We start from the raw sequence: 17,037 nt of genomic DNA on the forward strand, positions 1-17,037 counted from the left end.
AAAATTAGCCCATTAAAATGAAGTATTCAGCCACAAAAACACTGTTGATTTTATAACCACCAGTGCAGTCATTTTTATTTACCAGAGATAGGGACTCAAGTCTGGGACTCAGACTCAAGACGCACTTAAGTTGCATTTCTAGTGACTTGAGACTCGATTTGGACTCGCATTTAAAAGACTTGAGACTCAACTCGTGAACAATCATATTATTTTTATGATTTTCTCTCTGTCCGATCTCTTGTCTGCTGTCATTTCTCCACACGTAACAATGACGTAACATCGCAAAGACGCGCCCACGTGCAATCGGTCAAAACACTGATAAAACTCAGCTGTTTCTGCAGCACCTGTAATGTTTAGGTATTAAAACTTAATAACAATAAAGGACTAGTTTAAGAGCAGAAAACTGGAACTTCTGTATGTTCTGTATAAAATTATAAGACGCTGGATCCACCACATCCACCTTCATCTACTTTAAAACACACCTGGAGAAGTTTGTCACTAATATGAAGCTAATGTTAGCATCTATGTTAGCAACAAGCTTAGAACCACAGCAGTGTAAATGTTAGTTTGTTAGATTGGCTCCACTGAATGAGTATATATATATATATATATATATATATATATATATATATATATATTTCCATGAAACAGTTCCATGAATAAGAGTTCACTTTACAGTCTGCATTAGTGCAGTAACTTATCACGGCACATGCATTAGTTATAGGTGACATGGAGTTTTCGACCTCTGGCAGTGCTATGGAGCAGTTATTTATGAGCAGCCCCTTGAGGACACATGCATGAGGCACGTGGATGATATACAGATTTCTGTACAGAGACTGTATGGCACTGCCAATGGGTTTGTAAGTGGTAATCCACAAGGAAATGCAGTAATGCACAAACAAACGCACAGGAAGAAAAGACAGCAAGTACAGTATACATAGATATACCGAAAATCTGCTAAACCAGTCAGCAGTACACAATGAGTGTACATTTATACTGTTGTTATTTTTAAGTGAATGAATTTCTAGATAACATAATTATAGTGAATGCTGCACATGAGGATCTGCATCTTGACATAAATACACTTAAGCTATGTTTGGTTAAAGGTCCATTAATGTCATATAATTGTTCATGTTATATAATGTAACACACTCATTTAGGATGGAGTGGTCCACAGTAATTTCATTGTCCTGCTAGGGTTAATGGATTGTGACAGCAGGTTTGAGCTTATTCTTCAAGAGCCGTTTTTGCCTACTTATTGTATATATACACTTTCCCTGTGCTGTTATTACATTCCAAAGACATCGCTTATCTTTAACATGACAATATTTCTGTATCCATCCATGTTTTTGTACATTTTGATGGGTCAATTTAGAAAAAGGATGCTAGAAAAGGGAAACAAAAACTTGTAAAGGTTTTTGCATTCATTTGATCTGGCTTTTCCATTTTTACTAAAGTTCTTATTCATTATGGAGGAGGGTAAACCTAAATAAATGTATCTGCCATGCATACTTGAGCAGTCATTTCAGCTATTTCTTTTTTATCATTTTATAATTCCTCCTTTCTTCCACACAAACAACCTTCAACATGAATACACACATCAGATTACCTCATGTAGCTACAAAGACCTGGATGATGCCTTTTTTTAATGCAGGACAAACAGGTATCTGCAAAACTGAGACAGCTGTTTGGGACATGCTGTAATAAAATGCTAAATATTCCTGAGGCTGCTATGTGTTTTAATTTTAAAGGACACTTCTCTAGATTTAAAGAGCCAAAAAAAAAAAGAAGTTCAATGACTTCCTCTCCAAAATCAGGAAAGTGTCCTGCTTCATGGTTGCTCTTTTTAGGTCATCATTTAACATGGAATGGATACGACATACACAGTGTTTCAATTTATTATCCATATGCTGTTTTGTTTAGTCTCCTAAATAATCCATTTAAAAGACAGCAAAGAAGATTTTTTAATAATCAAAAATTATATAATAATGATCTGGATTAAATAACAATAAACTGAATTTATTGCCAATCACTCATAGCACTCAACCACTCCGCAACAGTTTCAAAACGTTACCTAAGTAGTAAAGAATTGAAAATGTACACGCAAAATGCATTGCATAGGAGATAATAATAAAAAAAGAAACATTTTACAGATCAAGTTACATGTTAACATAGGGGTCCTTTTTTGATATTGCCTTGACAATTTTTTCATTCATTAAACTTTTAAATCTATGGATAATTTCTGTCTGGATCTTATTTGAGGAAACCAGAATTTCCTCCCAGAGTTCTGTTTGGAACTACCGTCACCCACACTCATAGACGCTCCACAGGTTCTCAATAGGATTGAGGTCAGGGGATGAGCACATCATGATTTTTCTTTCTTTATACACATAGCAACCAATGGTATTTTATACAGCATGGGATGTTGGGATATGGGATATATGTGATATTTCTCCAGTTTTAGCGTCTCTTCATTGGCTCCCTGCTAAATTTAAGATAGAATTTAAAATGCTCCTCCTCACATACAAAGCTCTTCATGACAAAGCTCCATTGTATATCAAATATCTCATAGTTATATTCTCAATAAAGCAATTGCTCTCAGGTTTGCTTGTGGTTCTTCAAGTCTCTAGAAGTAGAATGGGAGGCAGAGTCTATGGCTGTCAGGCCCCTCTCTTATGGAACCAGCTCCGGGTTTGGTTTCGGGAGGCGGAAACTCTATCTTTAAAACTCAGGCTTAAAACCTTCCTTTTTGATAAATCATTGTACAGTTAGGGGTGGTCTAACCATCTCTTAGTTATGCTGCCATAGGTTTAGACTGCTGAGGGATGCACTGAGCACTTCCTTTTCATCTCTCTGCTCCTTATCTTTCATGTATAAACTCATGACAATATTGGCACCATTAACATATTTGTTCTCTCCTCTCTCAGCAGGTCACCCTGGCTAAAAGTTATGATGCTTGTTAGTCTCGCTTTCCTTTCTTCTCCACCCCAACCAGTTGAGGCAGATGGGAGGCAGAGGGGAGTTTTTTTCCTTCCCACTGTCGCCCATTGACCCGTGCATGCTCAGGATGGGGGCTGAATCAAAGTCAAAATTCAATGCAACTGGTTTTCCTTAACTAGGCTCGTATTTATTATGAATTTGCGTGTATGAATACAGATGGGATGACAATGAATTGACTCAAATTGATTGTATGTAAAGTGCCCTAAGATTACATTGTTTCACACTTTCCAAATAAAGCTGAATTGCATTGAATTGAGTTGACTAGTTGAAGAGGAGATGTCTGGGATGCAGAGCAGGAGCAATACAGAGAGCAAAGAATAGAAGTTTAACCCATACTGGGAATGTGAAATCACAAGCAAATAAAGTGGATGAGCTTAAGATTGCTGATGAGGATACAGTTTGAATATTGGTAAATGCAGCATTGTGTGTCACTGAGGCATGGTTGCAGGAACACAGTCTGGACTTCGACAATACAGACAGAGCTGCAAGAGAAAAGGAGGAACTGCAGCGCTTGTTAACAACAGATGGTGTCATCCTGGATATGTTACTGCACCCTGGATATCAAAGTGTTGGCAGGAAGTTTCCCTATTGTTTTTCACTAAAAGAGATATTTTTCGTTACATGCCTCTGCTATACATGATGTCATCAGCTCAGTGGTTGCCAGGCTACAAACCCCAATGCATTCATTGTGAACTCATAGAAATCTCAATTATGCCTTTAATCTCTGCTACACTTATTATATTTATGTTTATTTGGTTTTGTTATTCATTTACCTAGTTATTTTTGCCTTAATATTTATTATTGCTGCTTATGATTTCTCTTCAGGGATTAATAAAATGTTCATTTAATTAATTCAACATTTGTATTTGCAAAGTGACAGCTGTATCTTTTGTTTATCAGACTGTTCTCTTAGAAGAACTAATGAAACAATTTATTTGGGCTCATGAAGCCATAAACACAAGCAAGCTACAGTAAATTCCCCAGATCGTGGTCAGAAATTAAGACACGCATCATTTATTTTATTGCAGAGGTGGAAGTGGTATTTTTCTGCTCTGTGTGTTTTTGTTCAGATTACTAATACAGGCTTTCTCTGCATGATAAATATCCAACTAGAATATGTTGGCTCTTCTGACCCTTTCATCCTATTCATCACAGCACAAACACCCACATCTGCCTAACATTGTTGTTTGTATCTTGCTTTCTCCTTTGTCCCTCTCCTGTTGTTTCATTTCAGCTCTCACCAGCCGCCACAGAAGCATCAACGGTCATATGTGAGATGAGCTGCTGTCCCTGCAAGCCAACAGCAGATGCAGTGAAGAAATCAAACTTGATGCAAATCAAAATGTGAGAGCAAGAAACTGGAAATGGACAAAGGATATAGAGGAACTGGAGTTGCCATAGGATTTGATAGACTGGGAGCTGCATTGGACACATTGAAGCTAGAAATTTACTTTTGTGTCTATGTGTGTACATCTGCAAAGTTGGAAATTATTTTTCCAACCTATAAATGTGTGCCTGAGAGAAGAGAAAAGCAGCAGGGTGTTAGTTTGCTCTCCAAAAAGAGACAGAGAGGCCATATTGGTCTTAGCCATATGGGGATACCTGTCATGCTTATCTAAGGATCATATGTTAAGTGAGGAGGACAAAATATGCAGCTGCAACATCTTTATGATCACTTCAAAGAGAGGTTGTAAGTGAAGGTGACACAGATAAAGTAAATTATTATTGTCAGTGATCCATTAAGAAACCATAAATGTACAGAGGCACAAAGTCAGAGGAGTAACAGTCATCAAATTTTGCAGTGACCTATGAGGTGGATGCTGATATTTTATACTGCAAAAGTGAAAACTATACTGCTCAAAGGTCAGAGGATTTCAAAAGTCATCCTGTTTCAGCATCTAGGTTTTGTAATAAACTTTCTATTCTGTAGACAGTGTCACACAAAGGTCTCTTAAGTAAATTTTAATTTTCTGCCTGATACTGGTCCCAGAAAGAGATGCTACATGCAACCAAGGTCATCCTGTTCATCCTGTTCAGGGCTGCAGGGTCAGAGCCGATCTTTTTCCTTTAATAAGGCAAGAGGCAAGGTTCACCCAGGATTTGTCACCAGTCCATCGTAAAGACATATGGTCACCCAGAATAACAACTATGATCAATTTGGAATTGCCAGTTAACTGAACTTGGATGTTTTTTTTTTACTGTGGAAGGAAATCAGAGAAATGTCTAACATTAGATAAACATCACCTTGTATCGTCAGGACTGACAAGTCCCAGCTTGCAGATTGTCAGTGAGTTTTTAAGGTTTTTGATCAGAGCCATGTTTCAGACTAATGTTTCTGCACTGCAGTTTGAAAAATAGATAACCGTCCTCTATCTTCTAGCATATGACAGAACATGTTAACAAGGTTAAAAGCTGGCTGTAATTGGATAGGGTCTTAATATAAAACCTTAAACTCAGTATGAATTTACCTTATCTCTATAGTCTTAAATTATGTGAGAACCTTTTTTTAAAAAAAATTCATAAAGCAACTGATACAGATAACTCAGATTTCATGTTGCACCTTGACTCTTAGTTGAGTTTTTATATCACTACCCCACTTATTAACCCTTTATGTTACACACATGACAACAGACAGAAAACTCTCCCAGCTCGCATGAAAGGATTGGAAAGGAGATCATCAAATGAAACAGCATTACTTAGCTGGATGGAGGAAGCCAACAAATCTTAAGAATGTGCTGACTGACAGACTGAGACAAACTGGAAATTCAGCATTCCCTCATGGAAGCAAACTGGACACAACTAGCTGGAAAGGAAACATGCTACCATTTCAAGAAATTCAGGCTATGTGGGAATATGTTAATTTGACAGAATGTAAAGTGATGTTATAAAAATATTTTTTTTAAATGTTATTTTATTTATCATATTTCATTTTTTATTGCTATAACTGTACACTTCAAATGTACAATTGTGTTTTTTTAACAAAACAATGCACTCTATAGATAGAACACACCCCCACTGTAAGATATGAAAAGTTTGGAAAGTCTGTAATCCAGCTTTCCTCAAATCTGGAGGCTTGAATAAAGGAAGCACATGTGTACATTTCTAATAAAGTTATTACAGTGACCTTTCAGGATGCTGCAAATTAACAGATTTTGTACCTTTCAGATTTGAGCATCTTACTCATTTGAGTCTTTTTAGCTAATCAGATGGTACCATCAAATTCAAAATGGGCTATTATTTTACATAAAATATCTTAGTTTCAACATCTGATATGTTGTTTATGTTAATAAAATATGGGTTTATGAGATTTGAAAAAAGTTGCATTTTGTTTTTATTTATATTTTTACATAGTATCCCAACTTTGTTTTTAATTGCGGTTGTATATATGTACAAAACATTAGATGAGGACTACAGTCTCTTTGTTGCATTTTGGTCCATCTGATATGTTTCATAAACAGTCTTCATAACTTTAAGCAAATTTGGAGATTTGTGAACCTTACATAAACAAAAAGTAGTTTACTACAGATGTTGGTTACATCATGAGATGAATATCAGTGGCTTTGAGCAAACAGTTTTCACTGGGCAGCCGGACCTGTCAATGCAGGAAAAAATGAGCTGATTTGATTCAGGCAATGTCCTGCAACTTACGTGTGCTGGTTCGCTGTCCAAATTGTCATTATTTACTGGGAAATCTCATGGCGCTAAGAGTTCACCAGTTATTTTTCTTCTGGGTCAGTCATGGTGTATGCTGTGAAAAACCAAGAAATTTTCTGCAACCATCAAAAAGTCCGTCAGGTGACCCGTTCGAATATGACCCTTCACTTTTAAAAGAATTTGTGTTGTAATATTATGTGATTGAAAAGCTGTCTATCTTCCACTACAAGCTAACATCGACCAATCAGTTCAGCCAAGCAGAACCTATCTGCATATGAAACCTTCGCCAAAGCAAGTGAGGAGAAGGATGTGAAAAAGATTTTCCAAAGCAAAAGAACCTTCAGTATTTTTCATCAGTGTCAATCTTTAACTGATGCATGCAATCCCGTTATAATAGAGCTCATGTTTTATGCACGTCATAACCTTTTTAGGACCTGTTATTGTGGACCATAGTCACAGTGGCTGTCAGTATTGAAATTTTACTGACCTCAGAATAACTAAGGATTGGACATTACGTCATAGCTTAAAGCCAAATTAAATTAGCCAACTTTGCACTTTAAGAATAAACATAAAGAAGCAAATATTAGCAGGCAAACAAAATAAACTATAATGTGATCATAAGACATACTTCACCTGTCTCACAAAATCTTACCTATTATGCTGACTTGCTGCTGTTCCTAACCTAAACTCAGCTGCACAGTGTCTGCCATTTAAATATTGTTTTATTGGCTTTAATAAGGAAAATCAGTCAAGACTAAATTTTAATTTTCATTCAGGTCCAGCTGATCAGGTCAACTTGGCTGCATGCTCATAGTAATGAGTACTGATTGAATTCTGATAATGAGTCTTAAAATCACCTCATCTGGTCTCAGTTTAATAAGGTGTACTGTATTCAAAGGCTTGTGAGGACACACTGGTTTAATTTGGCCATAAAATCATATTAAATGTTTGTTTTGTGGCAAAAGTCTGACAAAAGGGAAAGGCCACACAGTTTAAATGATTTCTGTGTAATGACATTTAAGCGTTTCATATTTTTATCCACATTAAGGTCTGCATTGTTGCACAATTTGTCTCAGTTGGCCAACCACAGAGAAAGCACAGGGCATATAAGAAGTGAAGGCTGAGTAGGTGTTTCTCCTTAGGCAGTGTTGTTGCACATTGGCTGGAGTTCCCTCTACCCTTTTCTCGACTGAATACAGCTTTGTAAAAGCAGACATTTTTTTCCACTGTGTTACTCCCTTAGATTCTCATTATAAACTAAGAGAGGAGCAACACTCGTTAGATTAGCTCTAATTTAAGAAAAACAACTAGATACAACATGACAGAAAGAAATCTACAACAGCAAAACATACTGAAGATATGGCCTGAGGCTACTGAAGTATTATGAAGCAGAAAAAACTGTTGGAAAAAAAAGTGCTGCAAACATACCACCTACACATTCTTTACATATACTGAAAAACATTATCCAGAGGCCACTACAACAAGAGAAGCAGTGATATAACACAGCAGAGGAGACAGTAAAGGACAATGTAAACTTCTTCAAATTATTGAAACCCCATAATCAAAATATTACTTTCTTTTTTTTCACTAAAGTGTTTAAACCCTTTTTGAAACATTGCACTCTTTTGCAATTTTCATTATTAAGTTTACAAATTACAACATCTTCAGAAAAACTATTTCAGAGTTTATTAGTATTTTCTTTTTGATCCTCTGCATTGTAAAACATCACTACAAAGAAGCTTCACTAGGGACTAAATACACTCAATTAGCCAGAATAATACGGGATGACCTGTTTCTTGTTTAAAAATGCAAAAGTAACAGAGTGCTGATGTGAATTTTCTCCTTTACATTTAAGTACAAAGGCTCCAAACATCTTTTTTTCAAATTTCTGAAAGCATTCCCTCTAAATTATTCACCTCCCCGATGGCGTCTTTGGTTTTCTTTTCCATTTTTCTGTATAGCTCACGGGCTGGCGGTCCTTAAATAATCTCAGGTAGCATTTAGTGAATAACAGCAGAGATTTCAGAGGTGGCCACGATGGAGGACGTGTAAGGCTGCAACAAACTGCAGTCAGTAGTGATCACCGTCGCTCTGTTATAGCACTAACATGTAAGCACATTCTGATGCACAGGATGAAACACTAACTGCACATCTCCAGTGGCTTGCCCCTAAAGCTATTCAAGACTCTTGCTGTTTCACAGTTTATGACCAGCCTGACTCAGTTACAGTAAAATAAGAAAAAAGATTCTTACTTAAGATAAAGTCGCTTTGAGTTTATTTTGCTAATATATGTAGCTTTTTGAGCGTGACTGATAGTTATCCCTTCAGTCTACTGACATTTAAATTTTATTTATTTAAATATTTACAGTTAATGACATTTATTTAGCATCACTATTCCCTTGTTCAAAGAAACGTAATATATTTATTCTGCATGATGGCTAATGAGTCATGTCTTTCCCCACAGCAATGGACCTTAAAAGTTCTTGTTAAACTAAGGGTCAAATCATCTATTCATGTCAGTGAAAATACTGCTTGGAAAACAGCAGTACATGCATGTTTATGCTTTTCAGAAAGTCATAATAAATCTGAGGATGAGTACTCGTCAGCTCAGTGCAGGTCATCAAGCTGACAACACTGGCTGCAGTTGCAGTAACTCTGATATTTTCAGAAGTATATATCGTGATAAAAAGGCATGCTTTTGGGGAAGTGTCTCTTTCTGTTTGAGCCTCCCTGATTGAGTGACTGAATCCTTCAACTGTAAAAACAATGTGACTGACCAAAGCAAAGGTGGTGATTATCCGTGACCTTATTGCAATACTGACAAGCAGTTTCAGTTTGATTTCTTACATAATGCACATTTATTACTCTGGTCAGTGTGTGGATTAAGATAGAAACTATCTGGAGGAATACTCCCCCTCATGCCAAATTATTTGACAACCTTGTCCCTGACGCTCATGCAGTATTCATGACTTGTCGGTTCATATGAATTCTCAGAGTTATGATGAACTCAAGGTTGTTCTGTGCTTGGTTACATTCAACCATGTTTGTTTTGCTTCAGTCACTCTAGAAAAATATGTGAAGCATTGATATTTGGCATTTTTCTTTAGATATTGAAAATATAATTATAAACTCTAAGAGATCTAACAAGAGAAAACAACCCTAGGGAACCTCACAGCTTCATAACTGGGGCCTACGTGAGAGGGAATTCAAGGAATTGGTGCAGATTTTGAGACTGTATGCTTGTTTGATTTGACAAAGAACTTCAACTTTTCTGATGTACAAATGTAAATATTTGCACAATAAATGTGAAGCTAGTGTGTGTGCCTGTGTAGCTTAGCTTAACATTGAAAACAGAAAGAAATAGCTAACTCAAAGCAGCCATCTGCCATGGTTTATGAGTTTTTGCTTTGGTTGCTTTATTTCTGCCCTACTTTGTTCCTTAGTTTCTGTTCTTGGCTGTTTTTCAGTCTTGTGTTTTGGTTTCATGTCTTATTTTGTAGAGTCCATGCCTTGTATGTTCTGCTCTCTTTACTTCCTGTTCAGTACACTCCTGGGGCCTCATTTCTAAAGCTGATGTAGGAACAAAAACTGGTGTACGCCAAATATAGTCAACTTTTGGGATTTATGAAAACCAAACTTGACAGGGAATGTTCCATCCTCCATGCAAACACTGGCCCAGGTGTACGCACATAATCTAGAAAAACGGGAAACAGCGACACCAACGGCACAGAATAAAATCAAGGAAATGGTGTGAAATGTGAGACATTTGTGGACAATCCACTATTACCTTTCATACCACGTTAGATATTAAAGCTCATTTGCAGAACTGAATAAAGAGGCATATTCACTATTAATTCCCTTAAGAGCGCACACTCAGGGGAAAAAAACAAGATTTTCAAGAAAAAGGGAAACCTTTAGAAACCTACGGGTGACGTCACGTAGGCTCCGTCCATCTTTGATATACAGTCTATGGTTCTGACACGGTGTTGACAGTATCTGCTGCTTGCTATCCTCCTCTGCCTTTCTGACACTGGTAATGCCCACGGCATCAGGATCTCTGTCTCACACACCAAAAAATTATGCTTTTTCGTTCTTTTTCCCTTCTAAGCCATCATGGAAACTATATGATGAATATTCATTATAGGCATTCACCTGACCTTTTATGGCCACCACAAGGGTGTGGCAAGGCGCTACCTCATGTGCACCAACTTTAGAGTTGATTCTGATTTAGAAACGGAAACAGGCATGGGATGTGCGTGTGCACACTTTGATAAATCTGAAAGTTTTTGTGCGCAGCATTTCCTTTTTGCGCTGCAGATACCACCTGTAGTTTGCTTTGCTATGCACAGTTTTATAAATGAGGCCCCTGGTCTTAGTTTGCTGTTCGTGCCACCTGCTCTGTGTTTAGTTAGATCTCCTCAGTGTACATGTAACCCTTGGTTACTTGGTTACTTTTGTTGGCAGCCGGATCATAGTCATTGTTTTGTCTTTGTTACCTTCTAGTCCTAGTTTTTCCCATTCCATTAGTCCGATTTGTCTGTTTATTTATTTGGATTATTTTATGCATTTGTACCTTGCTGTGGCAGTGCTTTTGTTATTATAAAAACTAACAAAAATGTCCACCTGCTTCCTATATGATCCTGCATTTGGGTCCTGGCCAGGAGCGAGCCATCCTTATGGAGCAAAAATGAGCTTTTTTACTTTTCTACAAATACACAGACTCAACATTTTTCAGTCAAATGAGCCCTGGGTCTCTCCCACATTGTCACATGGTGAATCTTTATGAAGAACATGTAGGGTTTTAAAAGCCTGTTTTTAAGTCAATGATCTTTTTCCTATCTAAGTTGTTTTGTTGCCTAAACCGCATCAAACTGTGAGTGAGAGAAAAAAATGGAAAAACTATTACTTCGCATGGGGTTTGCAAGAGACAGCAACCTTGGTGTTCAAGGAAATTAAGGAGAAAAAAAAAGTTGGACATGCTGGAGTCAAAACATATGGCCATTTTACAGTTTTTTTTTTTTTTTTTTGTAAAACCAAGTCCACTTCCCTCTAAAACAAGCTGATTAAATAATTTCTTATTGTCACCAGTCACAAATCCATCCTCAGCACTCTAGGGCTGCATGTATTCAGAACATGTCAAAAAAACTACCAGTAATTCCCAGGTTGTAAGCCTAACTACAATAACTGGCATCAGCTGTATTCTGTATCAGCTGTGTTAGACAGAAATTTATGATTAGTGTGACTTTTAATTGTATAATTAGGCTGATTTATTATTGTTGACTGAACACAGCAGGATAGAGAATAGCTGTCAAATATCTCATCTGATTGGTAAAAATTGATCAGTTTAGTCTGTTTTTTGTCTGAGAGTTGCTGTTGGATATTACAGTCAGTAAAACTGTGTTTTTAATAATCAGTGAGCTGTGTCCACTCTAGCTTCCCTCACTAAAGCACAGGCATTAGCATGTACAGCTATGTGTTATAGTCTCATCAATGCCTATCAGATCTGAAGCAAGAAAAACTTGACAACTGAAGGTATATTTGATGCAAGATTGAATGCTGATTAAACACTTTCCAAATGCACTCAAAAGCTAAATGTCAGCAGATGTTTGTGTAATTTTTTAACACTGTAAAAATGACTTGAGATGGTAAGACACGCTCACACATGTCATCTCCAGAATATTTGCCGCAAAACACTAAGTTGTCTAGAAGTATAAAGATTTACGGTTCTTTACCGAGCAAAAAACAAACAAAAAAAAGAACATACTAAGTTTTTTTTTTAAATTTTGTTTGGTTTTTTGTTGTTGTTATTTCTTTGTTTGTTTGTTTGTTTTTTTCTCTACACATAAATTTTTTGGCCGTATAAAGAAGGAAGCAGTTGCAGTCTTTGTGCCAAGAGCAGCAGCTGCAGTAGAAGAAGCAGCTAGCTGCAGCTTCATATTTACTGTACAGAAATAAGAAGAGAATCAATCTTCTGATCTAACTTTAGGCAAGCAACTGAGTAAGCATTTTCCCACAATGATGAACTACTCATTCAAAGGCTTTGTTGAACAAATAACAGTATTAAAACATTAACTCTACACAGCCAACTATGAACAGCATGTTTGCATGCCTCTTCTTTAAAATAACTCACTACCTCCAAAAGAAAAAAATGAAGAATTAGAAAATGAATATGACACTGTCTACGGAAAAAACAGGCAAATACACATTATGGTAATAATAGGATAGGTTTGATCACATAAGCATCATGTTACTTCATGCCTTTAAAGTTGCATGCATAATTTTCCACGTGTTAATCAGCACACAAGCTCTGCATAGATTGAAATGTCCTAATTTGTATGTTGCTGATGACTCAAAGTATTCACGACGATGTTAACAATGCAGAAGAAGAAGAGCAGAAGAAGGAGTAGGAGGAGGTGGAGATCTGGCTGCATGAACTGGTCTGTGCTGCATTAGTGGGACTGTCCATTGCCTACACACTGAAGTGCTCTAACATTAGCCTCTGTCTGAACAGCATCGCACTGACTGAGTCACACCAGGGGGAGGATGGATAACTATAATAAACGATTTAATAAGAAACTCTGTGCAACATTATTAGCATTTTCTTAAATTAAAGTTTGCTTGAAAATGCATTTTTAAAAATCCTCGATGTGGTTTTTTAAGTGTTTTTTAATCATATAAGAACACAACTACTACAAGGCAAAACTGAGATTAGACATCATTAAGGATTTAATACCTTATTTCTTGCTTCATTACTGATGTGTATTTTCCATCCCAGCTTTGCCTCCACTGTCTCTTCCAGCCCTGACCTCAGTCTTAATGGATATGACCTTCCCATTTCTGCATCTATGCACGCTGTCAATTCTGGCCTGCAGCAAAGTGTCACATCAATACGTCCTGCAGCGTCACTCCAGACACAAATTGGTGAGACAATGAACACAACAACAACAAAGTTCTTTGTCAGAATCAATTCAATCACATCTGAAAATTGTTTGCTCCAGTGCATCATTGGCTGGTTATAAGGTTGTTCATTGACTTTCACACACTGTCTACGATGCATGTGTCAAAATTGTGAGAATTCAGGGTCCCTGACCAAAGAAAGTATGAGATTCAGCCATGTAATAGTAGGGACCATGATAGAGAAAATGAAAGTTTGGTGACAATTGATTTTTCCATAGGGAACAAACCGTAGCCACACACAAACACACTGCTGATGGACTATGGCCTTCCACATATTGATCCTCAATGCCGATAGAGTCATTTTGCCATCAGGGATTTGTAACAATCATTACATACTGACCCAGCTGGAGGACAGCAGTGTTGTTCTGCTTTATCCTGGCAATAATCCAAACAACAAACACAACGGATGAGATCTGAGGAAAAAGTAATTAGTCTGATGCTTTCTTTTAAATTCTTTTACTTGTTCATTTCATTGTAACGAGGGATTTATATCCCCAGGATCACCAACAACAAGCACATTTAAAATATAAGTCATCTTAACACTTACTAATATTAACAAAATGTGAGTTGTGGGAAAGCTTGGTGACTAATCTGTAATTTTTGCCAGAATAGAAATGTGTCAAATTCTAATCATCACACTCATTTGCTTCATCAACACCTGCCAAGCAAGCCGGGGATTATGCAATCCAAACTGCTAAAATAAGAATTGTGTACTTTAATACATCTTCACACAGTTCTTTAGTTAAAAGATTGACCTGGCAAGTCTGCCTTAATGAGCTACTCTCTGTTCTTTGAGCTTAGTTTGCATCAGCTTATCGCGCTGAAATTAATCCACTCGTAGTTTTCTTCTTATCCTTTAAGAAAACCCATAAGCTTCTTTCAAAAACAATGGATTTAAGTTTAGTCCGTGTCAGTTCTAGCCATGGACAACTTCCCTCATTTGTGCTACACCCCCTTATCTAGACCATTCAAGCACGTAATAAAGGAGGTCTTCCTCTCAACCCCAGCTGCTGAAGTGCCCTTGAGCTCAGCACTGACCCAACAGCTGCTTCACTGTAATTACTCAGCTGCCAACATTGCAAGATTGTAGTCGCACAGGGCAGTGTCATGGTGTGAGTGTGTGAATCTGTGTAAACCTGCGCCCGCCTGCAACTTCTCCCCGAGGCTGCTGCACACCAGTTGTTGGTGAGCGCTGCTACACTCACCAATAATATATTACCACAACACTTCGAGGGTAGCCGAGGGCTCTAAACGTATGAGCTATGGTTCTGCTCAAATCCCCTTTCTTGTAGTAGCCTTGTTCTCACTTCATTATGTTACACAGCCACGTATATGGCAGCTGACAGAGTTCAGAGAGCTGCAGCTGATCCTCAAATGTGAAGTGTGAAGTACAGTTGATGAGAAGAAAGAGAACAAATTAATTCCCCAGACAGAACTTGCTGCCCATTGCAGAAAAAGAGGGAATGGTCGGCCAATTACAAAGCTATGCCACACACAACAGTTCTTCATATCAAATTAATCATGTTTGCAGAGATGTCTTCATGGACTGAAACATGTCACAGATGATGAAATGGGTGATTCATAATCAAAGGCGTAGACAGAAAAATCTATGTCATAGATGCTGGTAAAACTTAATGTGAAAATCATTATTAAAAGAAATAGGCATCATACTGCCTGATTTTGCTTTACACATAAATTTATACATATAGGCAGCTAGAAAAAAATTTAATTTTCAATCATCTTAAAATAAGCCGTAAAGCTTTTTTTTTTTTTTTTTTGCCCCTTATGTATTTTCAAGCACAGTGGTCTAAATCATCACCTCTAGAATTACTGAATTTCTCTGATTACAAAATTACTATCTGGACAGTCAAAGGCGTCCAAGTTCAGTCATCCATTTGGATCATTTTGTAAAGCATGACTAAGGAGTTGGAGTATTAGGCCAGACACTTGGCACAAATCCATCGATATCTTTTTAAGGCCATCCTTTGATTCAAAAACTGACATGAGCTCATAAAAAATCTGCACACAAGTTTTGGATTATCCTTTTCTTAGTTTCATATAATCTCTTTGTTGGTGTGTGTTGTTTGCCAGAACTTGCATTACAAAAAGATAAGAAAACATTCCCAAAACACTGATGTTTCTTTATAGCTATGACAATCAGCATACAGAATGAGCAGTTACTCACAGGCATGTGTGACGGAGAAACTGTTGGAGGACTCTAAGTTGTCAACATTGTAATTGAGGTGAAAGGGTTTCTCTGTCACATTCTGGTTGGTGTTGTACAGTTGGACAGCAAACCTGAAGGCGCTGTGCTCCTGCACGGTGGAGCGCATGAACAGCCCACCTACAGGAAAAGACATGTCACACACAACAGCGCTCTAATTAGTCCAAACCGAGCTGTAGCCTGGACTTATTCTACTTAAATTCTGCACTTCCTTACAGCTGAACTCTAATGATATGTGGCACAATTGCGCATGAGATACAGTACAAAAATATTAAAGATTTGGAGAAGGAAACTAATAAATGTGAAACAGTTTCACTAAACACAGCACAGCAGATTCTGAAACTGACATTATGACAGTAAGGTTCAACTCTATTTTAACAAAGCCGCCCCCAAAGACGCTTAAAATCTCTCAGCCCTGTGCGTTTATGACAAGTAGCCAAGTTGGAAACGATTTAGGCAAAAACAAAATCTCGTAACTGAGTGGTCGCTACTTGCAAAGATGTGTCCTACTTAAAAGCATGTGAACAAAGAAATAATCAAGTCAGAGCATATTTATAACTTACCAATGTTGATTTGGTTTGGAAACCCTGCCAGCGAGTCCCCGCAAAAATTGAATAAAATAAGGATTGTCGCAAATGTGCGATTCCACATTTTTCTCCGAGAAGTGAAATCAACTCCTGGTCTGTGCGTGACTGAGGAAAAGCAAGGAGAACCATGTACATGGACTTGAAGGCAAAGAAATCCACAAGATGCGGCGTCTCTCTCTCTCTCTCTCTCTCTCTCTATCTCTCTCTCTCTCTCTAGTGCACCCACGTTGAATTTGTGCCAGTGCAACTGCAGCACCAGCTCTCTGCTGCTGCTGGAAACCTAAAGCCAGTGTTTTATCTCAAAGATGGTGGTGGTGCAGGAGAGGGGTAAGCGCATCTCCTTACTGTGGACGAAGAACATTGAAATTGGCCAGAGCGTGAAAGAGAGGAAGGAAGGTGGGAGGGAGAGTGAAATGTGGAGGGAGGGAAAGAGGGCGTTTATCAAACTTAGTCTGACGTTGAATTATAAGTGCAGCCTCCCGTCTTTCTCGTCACGTCACTGCAGAGTTGGTGTGTGGGGTGCAGTGTTTGGTGTGTGCGTGGTGCAGAGGCAGAACAGTGCACACAAGCATGGAGTCAGTAGAGACAAATAATATACTGCTGAGTTGTGCGTGC

At 37.8% G+C, this 17,037-nt stretch overlaps 1 protein-coding gene across 6 annotated transcripts in view; it reads right to left on the reverse strand.

Moving 5' to 3' along the window:
• Positions 1 to 16,789, reverse strand: part of LOC121654180 (glutamate receptor 3-like) — an 80,862-nt gene extending 64,073 nt beyond the window's left edge. For 2 of the 6 annotated variants that reach the window (XM_042008186.1, XM_042008187.1), the window contains exons 1-2: positions 16,399 to 16,789; positions 15,797 to 15,955 (exon numbers count right to left, since the gene is read on the reverse strand). In XM_042008186.1, coding sequence (XP_041864120.1) covers positions 15,797 to 15,955; positions 16,399 to 16,486 — 247 coding nt within the window. In that variant the 5' untranslated portion in view covers positions 16,487 to 16,789. The remainder of the gene's footprint in view (positions 1 to 15,796; positions 15,956 to 16,398) is intronic. The other 4 variants (XM_042008183.1, XM_042008182.1, XM_042008184.1 and 1 more) reach the window with 4 other exon arrangements.
• Between the last annotated feature and the right edge of the window lie 248 nt (positions 16,790 to 17,037).

This window comes from Melanotaenia boesemani, chromosome 15, assembly GCF_017639745.1.
Source record: "Melanotaenia boesemani isolate fMelBoe1 chromosome 15, fMelBoe1.pri, whole genome shotgun sequence".
Lineage (NCBI taxonomy): Eukaryota > Metazoa > Chordata > Actinopteri > Atheriniformes > Melanotaeniidae > Melanotaenia > Melanotaenia boesemani.